Below are 25988 nucleotides of genomic sequence, written 5' to 3'. Positions count from 1 at the left end.
ATCTGGGAGGCTATATGTATATTCAACAGCCCGTGGTTAAAATGAGCGAGAGACATGAATTTAAACCATCTCTTGTAAATTCTATAGAGTTTCAGGCAAAATGGTTCTCATTTCACCTTTTTATACTATCAGTTTTAATGAAGACTAAGTGAGGGGAGTGTATCAAGTAATTTCAGGTGAAAAGTGATACATGTTCTTACTAATCTGGTTCTCTCCAAATTTGGAATTAAAAACTTTACCACTTATTACATGACTCATGAATCTGTGTTGAAGGAAAGGGTGACTGTTTCATAATCTTGTGATTTTTGATGTTTTTGATAAACTGAGGAAAACTCGATATTTAGAAATACTTAAAACTGCATTTCCAATTATGACTAATTTTATTTACTGTAGACTTGTTTCTTCGTATATGATTAGTCCTGTGACTAAAACAATATTCTGAGGTATACTGTCCAGTAAAATGGGTATTTTTCTTGATACCTGTTAATTGTAGAAATCAAAATTTAGGCATGCAGGAACATTTTAAAAGTTCCTGAGGTGCTTTTTTTATTGGTTTCTAAAGGGGATATGGCCAGATGGGTTACTTTTCAGGTGTTCAAATGACATCTCATGAGTATTTGGGCTTAAAGCAGTGATGTGAAGAATCTTGTTTACCTCTTCCTGTTCAGTTAAACAGCATTAATCACATCTGACTATGCAGTTTTAGTCTTGCCTGAAAAAAATTAGTTGTCCCCAGAAGTTCCTGATCCTCTGTGCAGCACTTTGAGTACAGCAGGATGCACAGTGGCTACAGGGTCTCCACCAGTAGTTAAATCTACTGCTGCAGAGGCTTTGGAGCCCCCGGGCTTAGTGGAGGAGGAATAAAGAATGGTGCTGAGAAAGGATGGGCATCTTGAAATTCTTGCTGTTTCCCCTGGTTGTTCTCAGCATAGAGCAGCCACTTCGGATGAGTTCATTAAAGGCCATTTCTTTCAGTCATGTTAGACATCAGTGCTTCTGGAGCTGTCAAGCAAGAGTGTTAGACTCTTCTTTTTAGAAACAGGATTTCGGAAAGCCCTCAAGAAACAAGCTGTGTTGTACTTCCAAGATAAGATGCACAAAATTTTGTGCATTTTTTAAAATGTTTTTTATTTAAATTAGCTTGTTACCAATTTCCTTTTTATTTTTACTTTTTTTTTCACCCCTGTGATAACTGGAACCCATATGCTGTCCTGAAAGGTAGAAATTTAAGAGGTATCCTTTTTAAGGTAATATGGATGGTGGTGAAGTATTATATTAGTCAATGTCTCTCCACCAAGGAAAATGGTATCAGAAGTGACGATTTCTATTTTAAATGAAAAGTTTTTTTCACACTCTGTTACAGCTCCATTTTCAGTATTATGTGCCTTTATGTATGATAGTAAAGTATACAGGCTATAAGTGATGATGCTGTTAAAGCAGAATACCAAATTTTGGCATACACTGTACGTATCCGCCAACGCTTCTGCAGGGGTGTACTGCATGATATTAATAGGAGTAATATGCTTGTTTTTAATCAGCTTGCATGGAGTAGACGGCCAGTGTAGGGAACTTTGGTGGAAATGGCATAAATGCTGGGAAAGTAAGAGTTTTATAGAATTTGTAAATAACCTGAATTTCAAAGCTACCAGTAGAGATAAAAGCCATACGACTGGCAATTTGTTTAAATCTTGGGGTTGATGAAGATTGGGTTCTAGAAATACAGATTTTTTTTTACAACAGATTTTGTTTTGTTCTTTTTTTTTTTTTTTTTTTTTTTACCAGCCCTTTTTCTTTTCTATTGTGAATTTTTTCTAATTGTGACAGTGTAAAGAGATAAGACATGGCAATGAAAGTACTGTAAATTTTTAGTGTCTTTTTTTAATAGACTGTTCTCTTAGGGGTAGGAATTGTGCATGTCTATTGCTGAATAGGATCTAGCATGGTAAGGCCTTAACTGGGGTGTTCAGGTACTCTTGCAGTATAAAAACCTGTGCGCACATCTGATATTAAAACAGTCATACTGATTGATTGATTAGAAAGCTTTCCAAAATTGAGGTTTAATAATATTTCTCAATTAATAGGTACTTAGCTTTATGTTTACTTACATTGCATGACTTTGCATAAATTAGTATCTGGGTTATTGTCTTAAAAATAATTTTTTCTTTCTTCAAGCAAGATTTATTACTTAATGTTGGATTAAATCTACACTTAGGCTCATTTTCATATTTAGAGAATTATTGGCCTTGTCTTCAATCTTTAGGTGAAAGCAAATAATATGTTTTTTTTGAGCTTGTTTATGCCGCCACTTGTTACTTGTCTTGCTACTCCACACTAATGCCCACATTGTAGGTAGATTTTTACCTCTTAATTTTACATCCCAATACAAACATATATTTTCAGCAAAACCTGTACCTTATAGTACTTCCAGCTGACTGTTATTCATGTGTTCCTTCTTGTGAAGGATTTGGTAATGACTAGTATGTGTAACAGACTCCAGGCGTAAGTGGATATTTGTCTTAAAATGGTGTATCTGTCTGTGACTCATCATGAAAAGATCTGTCCCTTTCTCTGCCATTCCTAGTCTTCCCTCACTTGTCTCGGAAATGCTGCAAATTAAATGTTGTAGTATGAGAGTACATTATCTGGTTTTAGAAGTTAAAATCATATACTTGTATGTTTTATGTAGAAACTAACATAAAGATTCAGGTTTTAGCACAGAGAAATGTTCAGTTGTCAGAAATGTTGACAAACTCGCTTCTGTGGTTTGCACTGTGTTTATTCAAACACAATGTAAAGTGATCTGTCTTTTTATGGCTGACCCCAAAATAGTTTGAGGACCTTCAAAATCTATTTAAATTAGAAGAGGTGTGGTAGGAAATGATTTTTAAGTATAAAGATCTTTGAATTATGGGTACATTAAAAAGAAATTGGATATAAAACAAATCTTTGTGGTTCTTCCTGAATGATGGTTTTCCTTGACAATTCGCAAGTGTCATTCACTAAGAAGCGCCTTGAACGTGTACCACTTGTAATAATAAAACCACAAAATTAATGTCCAAAACGTTAAGTATGGGAGTGTTCTTGTTTACTCCTTTGTCTGCTTGGACACTGTTTTCTACGTATTTTCCCTTTATATTTTAAGCTTATTTCTGTACAGTCTCTTCAGATCCCTTCTAGCACTTACACACTTAAAATGTAAATACATATAAATTCCTTGTTACACTTTTTATTGTTACTGCTACTTTTTATTAGCTTATAAAAAGTATTAATTTAAAACAAAACAAAAAACCTTCTGAAGATGGTTTTCCATGCGGTAAGCTTTTGTATAATGACTTCATATGTAGAACTAAATCACTATGTAGAACTAAAGCATATAAGTGATTTCTGCTTTTTGCTTGGTTTGGTTGGTTTTTTTTTTGTTAGTTTTAATTTTTTCCCTGTGACCTGAAGATGTTCTGAACAAGTGTTGCAATTCAAACTCGTAAAATTTGCAAGTGAAATTTTTCTACAGGAAATAAAGAAAAATTGTTATTGCAGTGACTCAAATTTTGACAGGGAACTAACCTTTTTCAAGATTGCAAGTAATATATTTGAGTTAAACTTTGTTGCTCCTGCAAATCACTGTGTGATTGAAAGGAGGGCTATTTTTAAGCACATGCTGCATGTGACTACTGATTTATATGTGTATGTGCAACTGTGTTTTGGAATGTCTTCAGTAAAGCATTTTTTACAAATAGAAATAAATCTGTTAGTTTTATCTGGAACAATTTTATATTAAAATTTTTAAAAGCACATTCACAGTTTTGATGTTATCTTGGGGAAATACACAGGCATAAAATCATCAAATAGTACATTCTTGTGTCCTGATGTTTTTCCATATGATAATATGGAAATGTATCAGCTTTATTTGTTGCAGGAAGCAGACAACTTGGAAGAACAGAGTACTTAAAGCTAAACCCCATCCCATAACTCTACAAATTAACTTTCTTCTCTCTCATCCCCACCTCACAAACATATATTTAGTGGAATTCAAGTCCATATTTAATCATAGAATAGTTTGGGTTGGAAGGGACCTTCAAAGGTCATTATCATTGGTTCAGCTGTACCAGTTATTTTCCTCATTCCTAATAGGTGGTGCAGTGCTGTGTTTCAGCTTTAGCCTGAGAGCAGTGCTGGTAACACACCAATGTTTTAGTTGTTGGTAAGTAGTGCTTACTTTGATCAAGGACTTCCCAGTCTCATGCTTTGCCAGTGAGGAGAGGCACAAGAACCCGTGAGGAAGCAGATGTGGGACACCTTACCCAAACTATCCAAAGGGGCTTAAACCACAACAGTCATCTGCTCCAAGCCCCCTGCAATGAGTAGGGGCATCTTGAACTAGATCAGATTGCCCAGAACCACATCCAGCCTGGCCTTGAATGTCTCCAGGCATGGTGCACCCACTACCTCTCTGGGCAACTTGTTCCAGTATTTTACCACTGTCATTGTAAAGAATTTTTAACTTGTGTCCAGCCTGAATCTCCCCTCTTTTAGTATAAAACCATTATTCCCCATCATACTGCAATGGGCCCTGCTAAAAATACTGTCCCCAGTTTGCATTCTTCTGGTCTCTCTGTTCTTTTTTTCCCTGAATCATACTTCTTTTTGTACAGAAAAGAGAACAAGCCAACTAACAAAAACTACTGTTTGTTGCCCTTGTAGTTGATTCAGCAGCCTTTAAAGTACCAGAAGATTGTTGTTTGAGAGGTGTTGCCCTACAAGATATTATCAGCCATACAGTATTCTCTGGCTGAGTTGAGAAAGGGCTTGTCAGAGCACTGCATACTCTTCCTTATTCCATCATCTTATAAGAAAAGTAGCTCTTCCTTTGCACCATATTCAAACTGCCCGAACTGATTTGAGGGACTGTAGGTAAGTGTGATGCTTAACTCTCATTAAGTGCTGCACAGCCTGGCTTCAGTTCCCGTTTTATGTTTTCAGCTGGACACAGAGTGCAGTCTTTGGCTTCTAATGCTTTTTTTTTCTTTCTTATTCACCATATGTAAATAGAAGTTATATCAGTTCTGTTCTCTTGCCTTCCTTTACCAGTTTGATTATTTTGGAACCCTTTAAAGGTGCAGTTGAAGCAATAATGTTTCCTGGGGAGCCATCCAGCAAACAGTGTGGTTATGTGATACAGTCAAAGACAGCTGAAATATGACTGGAGCACATTTTGCAAGACAAAAATCATGCTATGGCCAGTGAAAGAATTGTGAAGAACTGACAGACCTAAACTTTTCTCCTTTGCAAATGAAAAGCCCACAGTTACTTACTTAAATTAGTAACAAAACATATTCTTGGATTAATTTGATGCACTGAGGTCTGCTATAGTGGCATGTGCAAGATTGTATCTGGTTGACTAGGGAGAGTTGTGCTAGGTCAGTAGCTCTCTCATTCCTACTCCATCAATTCTTGGCTTAACTTGGGCAGTTCAGTGTGTGTGGAATGAAGTTGCTACTGTCAAAGGAATGTCAGTTGTGTCATATCCTGCTGTGGCACAGGTGTCTACACAGGAATGGTGATTAAGTTCCATTTATGTGGAGACTAATCTGAGAACATCTTTTTCAGAAACCCCTTGAGAACTCTCCACCAGGTGATCCAGCACTCCAGTTTCAAGGACCTTTGCTTCTTTAAAGAGACAAACATACAGCAGTGTGTGTGGAAGATTATGCACATGTGTGTGCACACATTAGTTTTTTTGTTTTTTTTTTTTAAGGAAACCTTTCAAGGTTTACTCAACTACATGTGCTGCTTTTGAGGTTGAAATATGTTAGCTGTGGTTTTTAATGTTGGTTACTAGAGGTCTAGTTTAAGAGCTTGCATAGACTAGAATTGCTAATACTCTTCAGCCATTATACAGAGACTGGCATATACTCAGTCTTTGCTACGTGGAAATATAATATATGCAAGTGATGCAGTTGCTAACATCCAGCATGCCTGCTGCTAGATGTTTTTCACTGACCTGATGCTTGTCTACAGTCTAAAATCTGTATGTGGTTCTGTTTTCAAATATTCTAGCCTATGATATTCTCTTACTTACAAGACTTATGCATATTTCTCAAATGGTGTGTGTAGAATTGGAAAACAAGGTGAGAAGGGAAACTATACACCACTCTATGGACAGGCTTATTTACATCAGTGTTCATCTTGATACATACTGTATTTTCTCTTAAAATCTTGATGATAAAGCTTCTAAAGCATCCCTGGTCAACACCACTTATAATATTTAACTATCATTGCTACCAAAAAGGGCTTGATAAAGGAATATTTTTAGTAGCTAACATGAATTTCTCTTAAGCTTATTGTCCTATCCACTGCAGACATGAATATTGCTTTCATTGTGTGCAGCAACTTTTTGCAGATTAGATGTATTTTTGCACATCGCATCTCTCATCATTTTTACCTTTCTTCAGTTAAGCTAAAATTAAATGATCATGATTACCACCCCATTTTTCTCAAAACTTTCTTGAAGGATAAAGCCCAAAACTATACACAGTGCTGCCAGCGTTTTTTTGTAAAATTGCTTTATAATACTGTTTACATGAAGGGAATCAGGTATCACAATCAACTTGTCTTACAATTTCTCTAGAGCCTGCAGGACTCTTTGCCTCTGCTGATCTTTGTTCCAGTCTCAAAACAAGCTGTGCAGTGACCCCATCTGGTTTATTTTTGCCTATATAATTCTTCCTTATTTAAATTGTTGTTGCAACCTAATTCAGTTTAGTCTGCTTTATAAAAACCCTCTCCTTTGCTTGTAGTAGCTTTGTGTCCTCATTTGGTGTTGCCCACACAGGACTTCTCCTGTTTTCAGAAACGGAATTGACATTTCTCCCACAAGAAAAGTTCATGAGGTATACGTTATCAGGCTAATTTTGAAAATGCAGAAAGACCTTCAATTCTGAAATAGCTGTAAACTTTGAAGCTAAACATGGGTTGAGAGCAGTTACTCTAACATAATTAACTTAGTTTAAGAGAATATTTCTGCTGCTTAAGTTTGAAATAATGAATAAAAGAACCATAACAAGGGTTTTTTTCCCTTTTTTGTTATGAATCACAGATTCTTCATGATGATGGTTTGGTTAAAAAAACCTTAAAAAAGAACTCATTGATGCAATAAAGGAAAAATCAGAGGCAGTGTAGATTTCTTCTCCTTTTTGGCTTTTCAGAATAGGCAATGAGAAATAGGTAAACTCTCACTGAACTAGGAATTAGTAAGCTTTAATTTCTTGTATTAGTCGTGATGACCATGAAAGATTAGATTCCTGAAATACAAACATGCAAATCTGGTGACTCAGGTTTTTTGTTTTTGTTTTTTTTTCCTAACCAAATACCTGTAGTAGTTTCCTACTGCAGGTGATCATTTTCATATCGACAGTCTTTCTGATAATAATGCATGGATTTTACCTGTCATTGCAGCATTTGATTATAAAGTATATGATTGAAGAAGAAGAAAGATCAGTTAACCTCAGTTACCTGTGAAAGGGAAAAAGATCAAGTTACCGCTTTTTTTTTTTTTTAAAAACTGCTGATTTTCTGCTTTCTGTTGCAATCAAAAAATTCCAGGGGAAAATCTCAGAAGGGATGGAGAGAAGTAAACTGGTACAGTTCATGTGGTTGATAGAATAACTTGGCCTACATACCACTGAGGCTGTTCAATTTGAAAATTCAGAAGACTCGCCATTTGCTAGATTTCACAATTACAGTAGCTGAAATACTTAATGACTGAAAATTAGACACTAATTCTTGAACATAAACCAGAATTTAGCTGAAAGAAGGAATGATTTACATAGTTAACTTACTACTTTATTTTATGGTAACTGCTTGTATAGTTTTTAGCTTCCAGTACTTCTAAGGTACCAGAGTGGATCTGATTTTTAAAAAGCAGTTGGGGGTGGGGGTGGAAAGTGTTGGGGTGTGTGTGTTTTGCAAGAACAGGTCTTCCATTGATACAGCTACTGTGCTCAATGAGAGACTAACACCGAAGCTGTCCATTTCTTTAAAGTGATTTATTAAAGATATATTGTCCAACAAAATCCATTTATGGTTTTATGTTGAAAGCAGCAAGTACTTTGGGATAAAAAAAGGAATAAGAATATTTTTTTCACTCTCCATTTAATTTTCAAGAATAGAAAAATTCTTCAAGGTTAATTTTGATACTTTTAATTTCAAAACAACATTTTTGAGCAAATTAACTTATGTAAACTTAAACAAACATGAAAGCAAAACTGTTTGCAATAGTTTGTTGTTTTTCTTGATGTGGTTTTGCTGTTGAGTAGACTCGAGACTATTTGGTTTATTTTGCAGTGTTCTTGTTTTCTCCAGAATTCACTCATTGAGCTTGAACAATCAGTGACTCACACTGCTCAAGGACTGTTGTCTTGTGCAAGCAGCTTTTTTCTTATAGAGTTCAATGAAACTCAGTTTTACCTCTTTTTTTTGTCAGTAATATACATTAAGAAGATGACAGGAACTGTACAATTACATATAATTTTACAATCAATAACTTAAGTAGTTAGGCATACCGACTTTGAGGAGGAAGTTAGGATTCAATAGCAATAATTAAAAAAAAACCTCGACTAGGAAATGAAAAGCATTCCATTGTTACTGCATTTATGAAAATGGTAGTAATTTTTTATATGTGATATATTTTTCTTAAAGTTATTAAAGTTGACTGTGAGTAACAGAAATGAACTGTGGTGGATTGTTGTGGTTTTTATTCCTCTTCCCTGCTAATGGGCAGGGAAGCATCAAAGTGCAGGGAGGTTCTTATTATTGCATTTAAGTATGGTCTCTTTGAATAACCTGTCTGCCAGGTTTGTTATGAATCTTATTTAGATGCACTGTTCATTACCTTTGTTAATAAACTAGTCAAATAATAACTTCAAATCTGTAGATAAAGTTGTACTGATAGCTGAGCTGATTTAACAGCTTGGCATTTTCTACCTGTGTTCTTTCCATGTCCTCTTTTATCAGCTCCATTCAGAATGGTCTAAGATGCTGCAACCCACTAACACTGTGAGAATACTAGACCAGAAAAAATTCTTTGCCTGGTTATGCGTCTGGATCAGTTTAGGAAAAGGTCCAACAAATACCAAAAATGGCTTCATACTGGGAGGGATCATAGGGTCATACTTGGTGCATGGGAAAGAAGGAGGAGCTTAGGTTTTGAAGAGTATCAGATTCTTCATCTAGTGGTGGAGGTGGGCTATTAAATTGGATCAACTGTATGTAATGTAGTGTTTGACAAGTGGAATTGTACAATATGTTTTTCAGGGGAAATTAGTGTCATGGCAAATGATTTTATGGCAAATTTTTCTGAGTCCATGTGATGTGTCTCCCATGCCCCCAGTCAAAACTAAGTGAATGATTTGAGTTGATCTATCCTCTTAAAAGACTATAAGCATTTACTTGTCATCCATTTCTGATACTTTTATAGAAAGGCTTGTCTTTTTTTGTTTGAATTGCAGATGCGGTAGCTACCAGAACCCGGAATATGACCTCACCAAAATCCAAGAAAGGTACAGAAACCAGAAAGAGAGTCCAGAAGTAAATAGATGGAATAATAAATTAAGTTAATCACTTCTGGGTTTTTGCCAGCTACTATAGCACTGGAGACTTTTTCTTTCCTTTTTAAATGATGAATCCTATAAAAACACGACAACTGTTTGTACCTGGTTTTGAAGAATAAATGTTGTATGAAAATATTTGCATAATTTATGTATAGTTAAATACTAATGCAAAATTTTCCAACTTTGAAATGAGGATGCATTTTTATTTTTATATACAAGAATATCGTAAAGGCAAACTAAAAGTGCTTTTTTTCTGCTTTATAATGTAGAAATAAAGCCTTACTTAGTTTCCTTATAGGTGTTTTGGAAGGAACAGCAGTATTGCATCTGATTCCTTCTGATTTTGAGTAAAGTCTTATTGAAGTTTAGTTAGATGTACACTGAGATGAAGTCCGAGATTGTAGAGACATTTCTTAAGTCTGTCTTGAATTTGATTAAAAAATTAAAACATAAGACAAAAATCTCATCATTCCGTTCTAGTTTGTTATAAAATGCCTTTAAACAGTTCTTTGGAGGACAGGTAATGAATTCTTTTGGATGGTATTTCTGTTTATATAACTTTCCAATTATTCAGAGTTTCCCTGGAAAGAAAAAGACCAGAATTTTAGACAGGGCCCAGGGCAAAGAGAAGAACCAACAGAAACCCAATGCCCATTCTCAATGCCCCTCTTAAGTTTTCTTTTTATGTTAGTGAAAAGGCTAGAAAAGTTATAATTATTAATAACTTTGTAAAATACCTAGTTCCAGTAAAAGCTTGACTTGCTTGTGCTTCTCATAACAAAATGATTTCCCTTTTTTTAATAGTTGAGAAGCATGTCATCTTCCAAAACCTTTCTTAAAAGTAGTCTCTTGCTCGGTTTTGAGTCTTCAGACTTGTGAGTCGAAAAATGCAATGTTTAATATTAGTGTGATACCATTTCTTTTCGTTTAAATACTGCAAAAATATGCATAATTAGGGAGTAAACAACATTCTTGTCAGGAAGAGTGTTTTATGAAGTTTAGCAAACCGAAATGAATCCATATGAGCCAATGGGTGGTGTATTTGTGTGGATGTCAAGTGCTCTGCTTGCTTGATTGTATAAGGTCTGAGTAGCTGCTGACTGAAATAAGTATGTTGTAGGATAAAATGTTGAATGAATGATGAAACCATGTTTTGAAAACAAGGGAATCGGTTGTTTTGAAATAAAACTGGAATAACATACTTAAAAGGTGTCATACCTCCTCCTTTCTGTTCTGACTGCTGTGCAGACTCGTTTTCCTGGTTATTTGCAAAGTGTGGCAGACGAGTATAAGCTTGGCGTTATCTTTATTTCAGATGTAAAAATAGGACTGCTGAAGCCTCTGTTATATTTAAGACTCCTCAAATCAAACTATCATTTTAATGATTTCATTTAATCATTCTGTTCAAACAGTATGTTTCACTATTCAGAAGAACTCTTGTCAGGAAAGCATACTGTATTCTCTTGCTTGTTTTGCATACTCAAAGTTAATGTTCTTTTGTACTTCAGTTGTTGGACATTTTAATTCTTTTAGTAACTTATTTACTTTCTTTACACGTTTTCAAGGACTCTTCTTTCTTTTGACACTACCAGAGCCAAATGCAACAAACAGCCATTTCCGTGTATATAAAAAGGATGTTTTAAGGTGCAGATTTTGTAAGCAACTCCTACATCTTCCCACCCCAAAACTATTCTTTGTACTGATTGGAGTTCTGTGAAGAAAAAGGGTGCTTTCCATTCTAGCTGAATGTTGTTTTGGGTTTTGTTACTGCACACAGGAGACTCTGCAAAGCTACAGTTTTCATGGGCAAGAATGCCTTTGGCTCGTTGCGAACTGCAGTGATGTTTGAAGTTTGGGACAATCAAAATGATCCAAGTGGATGGCTGTGATAATACCTGCAGTACTGCTGTATGTATTACACAGTCTGTGCTTGCACACACATATGTGTTTGTTATTTTGCAAAACAGTGATGGGGAAATGCACCACTTTCTAAGAAGCAGAGGGTGTAGTAGAATTTTGTTGACATCCCTGTTTGAAAGTAAAGCCCCTAACACAAAAGAAGCAAGCTGCCTTTAGACTGCATTTACTGCTCTTGATGACTCCAGTTGTGTGTAAATATTAGAAAACAGCAGGGTCCTGCATTCCAAGAATCACTTGAGCAGTGCCATGAAGACAAGTGTCCTTACTGGTATTGTAGTCATACTCCCAAGCTCTCCTGCTGTTTCTAATCTGTGCGCACAGCCGTGAAAAAACTGGACTGACATTTACAGGCACAGCAGGGAAACACTTGAGTAGGGAATGTTAAAAACTGCTACCTATGTTTCAAAGTGGCCACCATACATGATAAATCTTCACAGGAGAGCTACTCGGCACTTCAGCTGATGGTGTAATGAGGATATTGATAATGAAGCACAGAATGCTTCTTTAGTACTTGAACATTTTGCAGACAGATTGTTTATAATTTTTCCCCCTAATCTAAAATATCTAGAGAGAGAATCAAATTCAGGACAGGTATAAGATATTTTTTAAATGGTGTCAATTTGATATTTTTAGCAGTAATATTTCCCAGTCACTTAATGTAAAATAATAACATAAGTCCTGTTATCTGTTGCAGCTAGCATTAAGAAGGGGGTCAGTTGATTTCTTGAATAGTTTGACAGACTTTTCTCACTGTTTTGTCCCAGTGAGCTGCCAGATTTGGGATGCCATAATACCAGCAATGCAATTAGGTTTTCTGTACGTTGTCTGGTTGACTTCTCAGTTAAGAGTTTCTTTCCCTTTGGGAATAAGACTAGACAGACTGTCATTTGCTATTACTAATTCTGCTTAGCATTATCACTGGAGCTTTTTTGTAATTAGCTATCTTAGTTGGCTCTTAAATTTTAATAGCCAATTGAAGCTACATTTTAGCCAAGTTCCATATCTAAATTGCATTCAGTCCATTAACAAAGTTGGTTAAAAGGCTATTAAAACAAAAGCCAATATATGGTGGTTAGCACTTAGATGTTTGCAGCAGTAGCAGTACCAGCCTCCAATGAATATTCTCGAGAAATGGCACTTCCTTCTAGCAAAGGAAATACACAAAGAATGACCAAAGTTTGTTTGGGGAACAAAGACAGATTATGCAGAATACTTAAAGGAAAAAAAAAAATCACAAAACCAAAAAGTGAAGTGTATTTTCTGGAAGAAGGTGGGAGAGATGGGGGGTGCAGAACGGGGCAGTTAATAGTTCACAGATTTGACAGGTTCTGGAAAAGCCAAATAAATGAAGTGATGTTTTTCTCCATTTCAGCTGATCAAAATTATTAGCAAAACCATCTGAAGCACCTTCTGGTAGAATTGTCATCTTGCTGAGTTTAGTTTGTAAAACATCCTGCCAGACATTAAAAAAACTGTAAGCATGCCAGCACATAGGCTCAGAGCACCGCTTCTCTAATTGATAGACCCTATAATTTTCTTTTTTACTGAAGACCATAGCTGGATACTTCATCCTCACGAGTACTTTAACACAGCATCAGTCTGAAATTTTTATCCCTGGTAGCATTTGTTAAAATTAGATTTTTTTTTTTATTATTTCTTAAGGTGTAGACAGGAGATTAACAGCCTTTGGATCATCCTGTGACAAATAATGGCTTTCTCAGACTTTTCTGCTTTAAAGAAAAAAAAACAACCCAACATCTTTACTATTGTAAAGACATCAAATGCTAACACTGCTACAGTTTTAATAGAAAGCCTACCAGTTGCTGATGGTTTGCAGTGCTCTTTATGGGTGATGATAGCTTAATATTAGTAGCTTCATTATAGGACGTGTGAAGGAAACCCCAGATTATGTCTGAATAACCAGTGGATGTATGCTTTTAACATCATATATACTGAGACATCTAGGGGTTTTCACAGTGGACCAGTTCCATTGTTAAACAAGATGTAGAGCTGATGCTCACTGAACGTGAGTCAGATCCTGCTGCTTGTAGCTGCACTGTAATTTCAAACTGATTGTAAAAGCTCTGTGGTGGTTAGTGCCAGTCCCTTCATGTCCTGTGCTGTTGTGGGGTGCTGGGCTCTTTGCAATGATGCAGTACTCAAAGGGAGAAGGAAACTTTGCGTTCTCTGAGGACATATTTTCATGATGTCCTTATAGACAGGAAGAAAGGAGGTGTGGTAAGATCAACATCTTTGGAAATTCTTACAGTTCTAGTTGGGTTCTCAGGGATAGCCTTATGCAGCTGTGTGCTAACTCACATGCATTTCAGTTTTTTTCCCTTGTATTTTCAAAATTGGGAAGCTGAAGATTTAGAAGTGTGATTCCATGAATTCTTTGCTGCTTCATTTTAGGCCTTTTTCTCTGTGGATGATACTTCTATAGCAACAGTTGTTGGGGGGAGATGCTCGTGGGTTTTTTTTGTGGTGTGCTTTTTTGTTGTTTTTTGTGGTTTTTTTTTATTTTTGTATGTGTGTGTTATTATTTCTTTTTTATTTTTCCTTTTCTCCCGAAGGGTTATATAAAAGATGAAGTATACTTTTTCTGTGATCTGAGTTTTGCCTGGATGCAGAATGAGCCAGACAACTTAGAAAAATACAACAGGTCTAATTGGATGCTGCAGACTAGTTTTCTCTACACTGACATGCCATGTTTTTAAACATGGAATCACCAGCAGTATTGCACTTGTAGTTCTTTCTTGTTGTCTGTTTCATCTTATTCCAGCCAAAACCTGCTTTCTTTCAGGGTTGACCATATCCTGCCTGTGTAGGCTTCTATGCCAGATTTTAATGCTTTTGCATTTCGGTATACCACTTACAAATACCTGATGTATTTTTAAATGGACCTCAAGTTCTACAACTGCCTAAGCTGCTGACAAGTGAATCCTGACAGCTTTTTCAACACCACTGTGAGTGCTGCAACAAGCCAAAATTGAGGTTTTGCATTTTCTCAGGGATACCCCAAAGGGTAAAAGTGTAGTGGAGAAACTGTCATTTGATGAAAGATTACCTCCTATATGTCTATCCCTTGTCTTGGAAGGTCAGCTTTCCAGCCCTTCAGACCTTAGCTGCTGTGATGGGTTTTCATAAGTGTACTTGAAAGAAAAGTGACGAGAACACAGTGAGACAGCTGTGAAGTACAGTAGAAGTGAAAACAAAACATACATTTTCATGAACTTTCCTGAACTAATTCCTTTTGCCAGACGGCTCCAAACAGGAGGAAGCTGGCACAGTCATAACCTGCATCTGCAGCTTCTGGGAGAAGAAAAATGCTTCCTTGGCAAATGGAGCAAGAAACCTAGAAAATTAAGGATTAATATGTTCATTTATACAGAAGCAGTGAGAACACAATAACATGAAATACAACCAAGGAGGGTGCATTTAGAAGACAAAAGAGCCCTGGAAGGGAAGGTACTTAGCTTTGTTCAGAATGCAAACTATAACATGCAGTTCTGGGAATTGGTGAATTGCACAGCTGAATGTTAAAAGAAATTACTTCATGCCACAAGAAATACACGATCTGTGCCTTGAAAACCTGAAGGTACTTTCCTTTTCTGCCAGGAGAAGAATAGAAAACTGGATCTACTTGAAAGTAAGTAACCCTCCAGCTACTTTAATCTGTCTGCTGCTAAACCAGAACAAAACCAGTTTTACTAATAAACCGAATTCCTTTCTGAAAACAGATACATCTATCTAAAAAAAAGAAAAAAGCCTTTATTCTTACATCCTCACTAATCTCTCATTATGGAGCTGTTTGGAATGGTGAGGGGTGGATCTGTGCTAGCAAGCGTGTAATCCCTGACTCACTTCTAATAATGCTTGGTGATGGCCATAGTGGAAGGTGTACAGTAAACAGCATCATACTTAGAAAACAATAGAGTGCTGAAAATATCTGGATGTGGTCTAACAATTATTTCCTTCTGTCATTGACAGCTGATCATCAGTAATTTATAGACTCTGACTTTTCTAAGATGGTAGAGCTCAAAATATTACTTGAAGCCAGTAAGAGCTGCAAGTATCCAGTATCTGAAAATCAAGTTTATGTTCCTCTAAAAATGTAGCCCTTGCCCACAAGGAAGACAGTGTTTCTGGCTATTTAGCACACTGCTGGCTGAATAATCCTTTAAGAGTACTGATGGAAGCAAAATTGCAGAAGAGGAATGAGTAATTCTTAACTGAAATCACACACTGCAACACAGTAACTGTTAAGCTAGCCCACAGAATTTATGCCTGAACTTGACATTCCTTGATTAACCAAGAGTACAGTGACAGAGGTAATGAGGAACTGCAGGAGTGGGAAACAAATGTTTTGAAATGTATTGTGGTTTTGCTGTGTTCTTTACAGTTTTTGCATGTTGGCTTTGTTTTAAGCGCTTTCAAGAGGTGGTTGTTTTCTTATCCATCTGCATAGTACCCAGTGCCCTAGAATGTAGTTGAGTACCTACGGTAAAATGAATTCTTTTATTAGCTACTTTGCTTAATTCATGTCAATATGTTTCTTCCTTCTGCCTTCCAAGTGAATTCTTGGGTTATTCCAGCAAGTACACTAGGTTTATTAGACTAATTGTTTAGCCTTATTAGGCTAATTATTAGCCTTATTGAAATTTACATTGCCCTGAAAAGCACTGAAAATGAGGGGAGAAATAGCAGACCTGAAACACTAGCAGGCTGGGAGCAGGCAAGGGCACAACATACCATTGTGCTTACAGTGAAGGAAATGCATTGTTGTTCTGGACAGGCTCTCTACTTCTTGCTTAGGGTGGAAGAGTTAAGGCGTTGTCCTTTCCTACACCAGCGGTTGGCTTGCCGCTTCTTCATAATATCTGCCTGGCAAAAGCAAAACAGAGCCATCCACCTTGGGTATTTTCTTCATCTGTCTCTTTCAGTCCTACTGAATCTGATTTCTTCCCCCTTTAAGTGCAGGCAATGTTAATTGCTATTTGATGCACTGTTCTGATCAGAGCTGTGCTTGCTATGTTCAAAACCCTGGGACCAGAAGTATGAGTCCTATATGGGTACTGGGGGATCCACTAATTCACAACAGGTCAGTTGGGTTTCACAGTTTGGCAGGGGCTGTGATATTACAGGGAGCTTTAAAGGGGACACAAGTAGTGGAGAAGGCTTTGCTCTCTGCTCTCCTCCACATTCTCTCCTTTTATGCTTTTCCACCATAGCATCTCCTCAGATTACAAAATGTATAGACATTGTTCTGTCCATTCCATCCATTTTCCCTCCATTTCTCCCCTACAGACACATCTGCATGTGACTTGTTAGAGAAGCCTATTGTTTACTGTGTTTCCACAATATCGTGTTGCCTTCAAAAATCCTAGTAGCTTTTCTGAAGGATGGGAATGAAAAAAATTGTACCAAAGAAGTGACTTTTCTGGAAAATGGTTTCATCCAGATGTATGATGTTCATCCACCAGAGTATTCCTTTACTTTGTAATGTGTAGTAGTTTTCATGTATGTATATTGTCTTGGTACGGTTTCTCAGGAGTTTCTGAGTCTCTTAATGTATTAATGATCCCCAAGGGAGAAACAGCATAGATTATAAACCCCTTATTATCTCATGAGTTCTCAAGTACCTAGATTAGAAGACAGACAAAGATTTTTGTAGATCATGTTGCATTCCACTGGGAGCTTTTTTACTGTGGAAACCTGCCTGAATGCATGGATAGCCCATGTAGGTCAGCACCAAGCAATGGAGACTGTCCAGTTTCTTAAAACTGAAAAGTTTTATTTCTAACTGCAAAGACTTATATAGAAAAGTACCAGGGCATATTATCTGCCTACAGTTGATCAGTCTAGTAGAACAGCAGCCAAACAGGGATCTGAATCTCTGGTGGCAAAGGGACTTGCATCATTTTCTGTCATAAGAATGATTCCTGTTCACAAAGTGGGGCTTTAACTGAAACTACATTCATCAAATAGATTGTTCATAAAGAAAATAGTGAATGTCTACTATGATATTTCCATTCTTTTGTTGCCTTTGTCACAGCCTGAAGAAGATATCTTTGTCTGAACTGGTAAATTTCAAACTCTGCCTTATCAACTGCATTCCAGTTACGGGCAAGAACACACCTGCTGTTGTATCACAAGCAGTGGCATGTTTGTAGTATATGATCTGCTGGCAATTTACTTAAGCCATCAGACCACAAAAAACTATCAGACTTGCACGTCTACATGCCTGATAGCAGAATTTATAGGCATTGCCAGTTAGTTATGCTTGTGCCAGCTATGGTGCAGATGTGATCTGTTCTCCCCCAGTTCCGGGTGGCATCCCAGTGTCTGAAGAAGACATTCATCAAGATAAAGGGTAAGGAACATCTGATGGATGTTTGGGGAAGAGGGATTTCAGGATATCTACTCCACAGACACTTGTCTCCAGGAAGTCACAACTTCCGGCAATTCCATATACGCTTCCTAATCGTCAACTTTGCCTTTGATGCTGCTTTACTACCCAGTTTACTGTCACCAGCACTACTGTAGGACTCATGATAAAGTTTTTCAATCCTGTCAGAAGTTCTTCCAGGTCTTATTACAGAATTTGGATTTCATGCTTTGTGTTTCTCTGGAGAAATCAATGACACATACGTGACCACTGCGAAGTTTTTTACATTAGATTTGAGTGAAAGATTAATTCTGACAATGAAGCACCATCAAGGGAGAATTGTCTAGCCTTTCCAACAGGCAGGTTGGAAAGAATTAGTGAATTTCTGAATGGAGCACTTCCTTCCTCTCCATAAGCCTGGGCTGGGTTTTTGGCTTTGGTGTTCTGGGTATTTTTTTGGTGTGTGTGTGTGTGGGGTTTGTTTGTTGTTTGGTTTGGGTTTTGTTTGGTTTTTTGTTTTTTGGTTTTTTTTTTTGGTTGGGTGGTTTGTGGTTTTTTGTTTGTTTTTTTTTTTGTCTTTGTGGAGTATCAGCCCAGTCAAAAAACTGAAAGAAAAAAAAAGATGGAGGAATAAAAACTTTGATATATCTTTGATCATTCAGACTCAGCAGAAACTCAGGGTAAATCATTGCTGCTTCTTTCTGTTTTCAGAACAAGGGTTTTGAGAGCAGTCAAGTTCAACAATTACTATTTTGGAAATTTAAACGGATCACTAAAATGCATTAATCTTTTTGCTTCATCCTCATCAAAGTATTTGATTACCGTTTGATGGCTGGAAGACATCACAGTAAGAAACCCTTTGCTTCTCACTATGTATCCTTTGCAAAGAAAAGGCTGAGTTCAAGACCTGCCCCAGTATTCATGCCTACTTTCTACCTCCTTTTGAGTGGCTGAGGAGTGTTAAGAGTTGTACATAGCTTACAGAGGGCATACACATAAGTCATACGAAATGGAACTGAACTATTTCTGAAATGTCTGAGAGTACCCCTGATGCGGAGCACAGTTTTTTAAGAATTAGGGCATGCTATTCTACAGTTCTTTGCTGTGGCAAAAATGGACAAATCAGTGGATTAATGATGTAAAACTTGTATTTAGTTTTGCTTCATGTTAATGGTGAGGATAGCATGTGTAGAAACTTATTTTTACATTCAGGATTTCTTACAGTTGGCCTATTTGACCAACATTAGGGTTTAGTCCATTCTCTGACTTTTGTGTCCTTATCAACAGTCCTGACATTTTATTGATGAGATATAATTACGAAAGGGAAGACTCTACAACCTCAAACTCGGAAAAAGAGCTTTTTATTAAGGCTTTTCACCCCCTTAAGCTGTTCTGTTGTCCCTAACCCTACAAAACATACGCAAGCTCTAGAAGAGAAGAATTAATCACAAGCAAACCAAATGATATAGAGACATTATTTTTCATCTGTCCTTTTTAGAAGGGTAATTGAAAGCGACAGGAGTCAACTAAATTTAGTACACTAAAACAATGTACAGTACTGTGAGTTCTTCAGTCTAATGGATCAAATATAGTTCTTTAAATCCTTCCCATTGCAAGTCAAGGAGAGAGAATAAAAAGAGGCTTTATTTTCAGTGTTGTTATTCAGTTAACTGTAAAATAATTTCCAAAGATAAGAAGATGTCCTTAATGTTTTACACTGTGTGGATTCAGGTTGGAATTTTTTTGTTCTGCAGAAAATTTTAATCACTAGAATCTTTTTCCTTCCTTGTTCAGGCATTTAAATCCCACATTCAGACCTGTCAAGTCTTATACTTGGAGAATGAGACTCATTCGGTTGATTCCTGTCTCACATGTTTCTATAGATAGGCTAGATATCACTCAGAGAGTAGATTCACATTACAACAAAGCCAGTCTATTAGGTACAAGGGGTCAGTAGCACAGTCCTGTTTCCTTTTGCTGCTCCTTAGTTATGTGTTCCTACCCCCTTTGCTGTGCCAATATTTTCCCTCATTCAAGCCTGCTATGAGCTAACTAAATGTGCAGAGTGTACAACCCTTTTGTTAAAACAAGGGTGGGATTTTTTTCTTTGTTTTCAGACGGAAATTTTAAATCTAATTTTATCTGAGAAACAGTTTTTTTTCATGGCCCGTAATACTTTAATGTTAGCTGTTACTGAGCTGGATGTAAATAATTCAGGTACTAGGCAAAAGTAGTTGCTGGGCAGCTCTGAACACCTGTCCTGACATAAGATCAGAGTCCTATGCTCCTTACTCAGAAATTCCTTTCTGTATTCAAACAGTAGAGAATTAGCCAAGTGTCCAATCAAGCTGCATCATTGTGCCTCATCATTGATATTTTCCTGTTGAAAGACAGATACACATAATAAGTTGCATGTGAAAGTCAATGATGGAAAACAGTCTTTTGCAGGCCAAAAGAAGAAATTTAAGACCTATATATAATTTTCCAGCATTCTTCTAGTAGTGGAGCTGGGCATTGTCACACTCAGCCTGGCACTTGCATTTTGCTCTTCTTGTGACCAATTAAGCAGTTCACAGTGTTAACTCTAGAATGTCCATTTCAGGCTATTAACTTTGTAAACAAAAGAAGTGTTGGGTTGGAATACGATGAACTGATTTAGAATAATTTTCAGGGCTGTCGAGATGCACAGGCTAGCCCTATGACTCCAAGAGACATGCAGCACAAGATGAATGATTGGAAGGGACAAGTGGGAACAAATTTGCTCCTAGGCTACCGGTATGCGTTCTTGTATTATGGTAAGGCTACGCTTATACAACAGGTGAATTTGATTTTTCATGAAATGGATTACCAGTAAGTCTATGAGGTGGTCATGACATTATCTTTCACCATAACATTGAAAGGAAACAAAATACACTTCCTTTCAAGTAAAAGCAGGAAAATCCCCATGGAAGTGTTTTTTTATTGAAAGGATAATGGAAGCCTCCAAAATTTTAGGCCTTCACCTGATATGTGAAGAGTTGCATGTCTGAAGCTTTGTTTGTAATAATCATGAAGGGAAGACATTCTTCCCACAAGAATACTACCTATTTGAGAGAAAGAGAAATTACAAAGAATGCAGAGTATAAAATCAGTCTTGATGTTTTAAATAGTATTGATTAGGGATTCTAAAGATTTCCATGGGCTGCTTGCTAAAGTGGAAAGAGACAATAGAGAATTTTCTACATGTTGGCTTTGCAGAAACATGTTCTATACTTGATTGTTTTATTGAGTGCAGCAGCAGAGTATACAAAACATTAGGGATCAATAATGATTTTGTACATCTTTCTTCCAGTGATCCCAAGCTATTCTACAAACATTGCATCTTACAGCCTCAGTAGGAGGAGCTCATACCTAGGAACTAAGTACCCTCCTCATTTTAAAGACAGGGAAACAGGACCAGAAACATTGTTCATCTTGCTCAGCATCACATGCTAAGTCAGGTGCTAAACTGCATATAAAATCCCCAGCCAGCACATGGTATTTCACCTCCTGGTCCTTCATACAAGTCCTGAAAAGCGTTTATTCTTGATTCATTGTCCAACTAAATTGTTTAGGTACAATGTTAATGTCCTGTGGCGGCCCCAGGAGTAAACCAGCCTCAGTCCATTCAGGCTGGTCTGAGGAGCTGTGTGTAGTGGAAGTTCTTCTCTAAATTCTTTATCTGCACAAATGAGGAGTAGTGTGGGTATGCCCTGGATTATTTCCCTTGATCAGTTGCTTTAAAACACCAGGATTGCACTTAACTCATCATCTGGCTTCTCCTGGGCTGGGAATGACATTAATCACCTTAAGATGGGAAATATATGTGCTGCACCAACCAAGCATTTGCATGGCTGCCAACTGATTATCCAAGCTGCTGGAACAGTTAAAATATAATTAGCTGGGCAGACACGCAATGGTTGACTGACTAGGTTGTGTCGTCACCTTAATTATAGTGCTAGGATTCCACTGGTATTACCCAGGGCAGAAGTTGGCACATTTCTGCCTCTTTATCTGTATTACATTTACTTTGTAATGCTTACAGCAGGGTGCTAGGACTGAATATGGTGCTGGGTTCAGTGTCTGTCTCTGTTGCTGAGACAGGATTTGTTTTGGAGCCTTTCTTACCTCTCTTTAAGAAAAATGGAAAACTCATAGCCTGCTGCTCAGAAGTTCTTTGCAATTCATAGACAAAGAGCCCTATGCAAAAGCAAACTCTGGTTGCTTAATTAATTGTAACAATCTCCTCCATTACATTCCTGAAACCTTCCACTTTGTACAGTAGGGACATTGAACTGGTATGTATTTCTTTTTATTTGAGGATCTGGTATTTTCAAAATGATACCTATTATTTTATAGGAAGCTGCTAGTACATCAGTAGTAGAAGACCAGTACGTATCTTTTGAAATAATTATTTGCAATTTGTCAGTTTTCTGGTATTTCTATGACTACAATCAGTTCATCAGCTTATATGAAGAATTCTAAATATATTTCATAGAGGGTGTTTTCTCAAAAAGGGAAATAACAATGCTCACCATAATGTATAAAAGCTGTAAAAGTATTCAATTTTTTTATACACGTTTGGTTTAAATGGAAGATGTCTTGTAACGCTAGTAAAAATAGCCATGCTTCACTTTCCGAGGGTAGAGTGGGGAGACAAAACTGGTGCCTACACCTTCTGAAATTTCAAGGAGGAGATTAGATTGTCAGGAAATGGTTTGAAACAGATACTCAGGTATTATAAGGAATGCAAACTACAGTGTCCAGCATTCCTAGATCCATCACTGTTGAATACAGCCTCTAAGCAGGTAACCCATGCTCTTTTGTATTACGTGTAATTAGCTCATTACAGAAATGTGTTCTGTCTTTATCTTCTCAGTGCTTGCTATAGCAGTGTGGAAACAAGTTGACCCTTCATGTTACCCTGTGTTTTAATAGCTTTGTATGCAAAATCTCCACTGCTTGGTGGATTGCCTGCTTGAAGCAAGCTACGACCTACCATCAAAAGCTGTTTATCAGGCTTCACAAGCATGACATAGTGGAGTGGTAAAACCATCAGAGCTCAAGGAGAGAGCAAAGGTCGGAGCAGGAGGACACACTGAGGAGGAGCTCAGGGAAAGTTTTGAGGTGGGATGTGGAACCAAAGCTTGAGACTAAAGATAAATTCTGTATCCAAGAGTAGATGGGTACATGCTGATGCTCCCTTCTCCCTCTCCCCAGTGGGGTCTGTGGAATTCAGACAAAGCAATGCCAGGGTAAAGTCTTGCAGAGGGCCCTCCCACCTGGCAGAGGAAGACCTTGGCTGTGCCACACAAGGCATGCTGGAGTGTGGGCCAGACCTGTAGCTCAGGCTCATGTCATGTGCAAAGCAGTGTGGACAGCAGTGGGTCAGGGGGATTGTGAGACCTGGTGTGGTACTGGGAGATGAGAGCCTGTGTGTCCATGCAGACAGCTGTAGGGCTCTGCAGGTCCCTGGGAGGAATACACTGCCTGGGATCATCTGATTTAAGTGATTACAGTGAGCCAGGAATTGTTGTAGGAAAAACTTTGGGTTTTACACACAGAAGATGTCCTCCTCACTTGGGTTAAAGCTTCTATTTAGCTCCACTTGCGAGTCCGTAAAGGCACTTGAAACTTTCCGGTATTTTGATACTCAGCTCAGGCCACATAAGCACACATTAGACCTACATCACAGCTCTGGCTGAAAGACTGCCAAAGCTTTAAAAACTTTATAAGGTTATAAACATATATAAACTATATATGTACACTGTAAGCAAACCAGATGTGCAAAGCACCTGAGAAGGCATTTGGTAAACACAAATTCAGTTACTTTTTTATTACATAAAAGCTACAGGTTTGCCTCAAAACTGCAGAGCTCTGACCACAGTGAATCTGGAAAGCTGGCTGGCATGGTATAAGGCAGATCTGTTTCTTGTTGGAGAAGTGATTTCACAGGTTTTTGGGGGATTTGAGGGAGAGGTAGAAGAGCATTACCTGTAAGCTAAAAGTGGCTCCATGTATCTGAGTGCTTTATGCAACCAACTTCAGTTAGTGCACAAAATATGCACTAACTATCCAGGGCACCAACTGGATCTGAGCAGAGTCCATTTTCTCTTCCCATGATAATTCTCTTCAATTTATATTATTTTTTTCCTTATACATTTATATTCTGCAGCTGCTTGTAAACCCATGAGTGTCCTCTACAGAGAGAAAAAAAAACATTCACAAAAATGTAGCTGGGGGTCTTTGTCCACTTAAAATCATTTCAGATGTGGGTGCCTCTGTTGTTGCTGAACTACTCGCTGACCTTTCAGTCTCCTGTGCCACATTTTAGACAAGTGGTGTGTTTATTGAATAAATTTTCATAAGTAGTCACGACTTAACAGCCAGGTCCCACCAATAAACAAGAGGCCTCTACTGACTCGACTCGTGGTGGAGTGGAAAGACATTTTAGTAAGCTGTGAAAACCCGAAATGAAGCCAGTGCTGAGTCGTATTGAAGGGAGTCCACATAAAGCTGTAGAGATCTGCTGTGAGCAGGGTGTGCAGAGACAACTCCACAGCCATTTGCAGCCACTTTGTGGCAATAAGTAAGAGGAGGTATGCTAGTAAGTAGGTAAGACTGCAGCTAGAAACTGTTTTCAAAAGAAAAATAATCTCTTAAAGAGGAGAGGTCAGTCACAAGGAAGAAGACTCAGTACTGGGTCACCCTAAGGACTTTAGCTGCAGTCACCCCGGACAGTGCAGTAGGGGAGTACATGACTGTAAGTCAGGAGCTTCTTACAACTGGTACTTCTCATGATGTAAAGGTTTGTTTTTAAAAGAGGGTGCTCTAGGTTAAACTTCTCCGCTTCTTGCTTCTCTGTTGCATTACCTCTGAAAGGGTTAACCGGGGAATGAGCTGCAGAGCCAAGCAACTTCAGAAGGAAACAGGAGGACCTTGAAGGCTGGGAAAGGCTGTGGCCAAGCACAAAGGCCTGGACAGAGTATGGGGCTCTGCCAGCTGGATCAGTCATCTGGGAATATGTTTCAGAGGCCCTGAGCCAGGAAGAGTAACCGACTGATCGTCACGTACCCCCTCCTTTTGCCGTTTTGGTGGGATTAAGGGCCTGTTGGAGCATTTGAGACAGAGGGGTGCCAGTGGAGAAGGGAGTGGACTGAGCAACGTACCATAGGAGGGCAGCATTGCTCAGACACAAAGCCGGACGCCTTTCGGTCTGGTCCTGCACACATCCGTGGAAGGGCTTCTCTGAGGATCTTTCGCACTCCCTGTCTCCTGCGGCCCACTGCCACTGCCAGTGGCTGGGACATTGTGCAGGAGAGCCAGGCTCCGGGGGCTGGGCCCACAGCCTGTGGTAGCTGCTCTGGTCCCTCAGCAAACCCGGCTGCTCTTAAGCTGGTTTGTTGGTTCGTTTTTTATTTTTGTTGTTTTTTTTTTTTTCTCTTTTGTGGTCGAGTATCTTCAAAAGATAATTAAAAGGAGCTGGGGCCATTTGCTCAAGTTACTTTTAATCCCCATGGCAGTTGTAATGAAGTGTGTACTGCACATCCATTTTACTAAAGTAGTTTATAAGGACACACTTGACTTGCTTTCCCTCTGCAGATGAGAAAGGACAGATTGTTAAAACAGGTTTGCTACCTTATTGGAGCCTTCAAAGGGATAGTGCAGGCTGGCTCCTTTGGAAGAGTTGTAGACTGAGTCTCTGAGACCTACCAAAATCTTTGTTAAAGGGCTTTAAAATGCTTCCTTCTGGCCCAGTTTGGTGCTGGTTTTGTCTCAAAGCAGACTGGCTGCTTTGGTTACTTCCACAAGTATACCAATAAAAATATGCTCTTGAATGGAAGAAATATCAGTTAGAGGAAACAAGGTTGAAACATTTCTTAACAACGAACAAACAAATTTCTGGAGATTTCCACTTTGTAATGCTGACAGGTGCCATTCCCTCATGGGAATTGAGGATTTGGGTGTTTTGGTGCTGACTGGCCTGCCTCATGCTGAGTGCCTGAGGTACTGGTAGAGCACAGATGTTTTCATGTTCAAATCCTCCTTTCCCA

The 25988-nt window shown here is 38.0% G+C and overlaps 1 protein-coding gene across 1 annotated transcript in view; it reads left to right on the top strand.

Moving 5' to 3' along the window:
* VRK1 (VRK serine/threonine kinase 1) overlaps positions 1-9743 on the top strand; it is a 34786-nt gene extending 25043 nt beyond the window's left edge. The window contains exon 13 of the mRNA XM_031049488.2: positions 9507-9743. Within this exon, the coding sequence (XP_030905348.1) occupies positions 9507-9589 (83 nt within the window). The 3' untranslated portion in view covers positions 9590-9743. The remainder of the gene's footprint in view (positions 1-9506) is intronic.
* The last annotated feature ends 16245 nt before the right edge of the window (positions 9744-25988 follow it).

Source organism: Melopsittacus undulatus, chromosome 4 (assembly GCF_012275295.1).
Source record: "Melopsittacus undulatus isolate bMelUnd1 chromosome 4, bMelUnd1.mat.Z, whole genome shotgun sequence".
Classification (NCBI taxonomy): Eukaryota; Metazoa; Chordata; class Aves; order Psittaciformes; family Psittaculidae; genus Melopsittacus; species Melopsittacus undulatus.
This window is presented reverse-complemented; position numbering and strand designations above follow the sequence as displayed.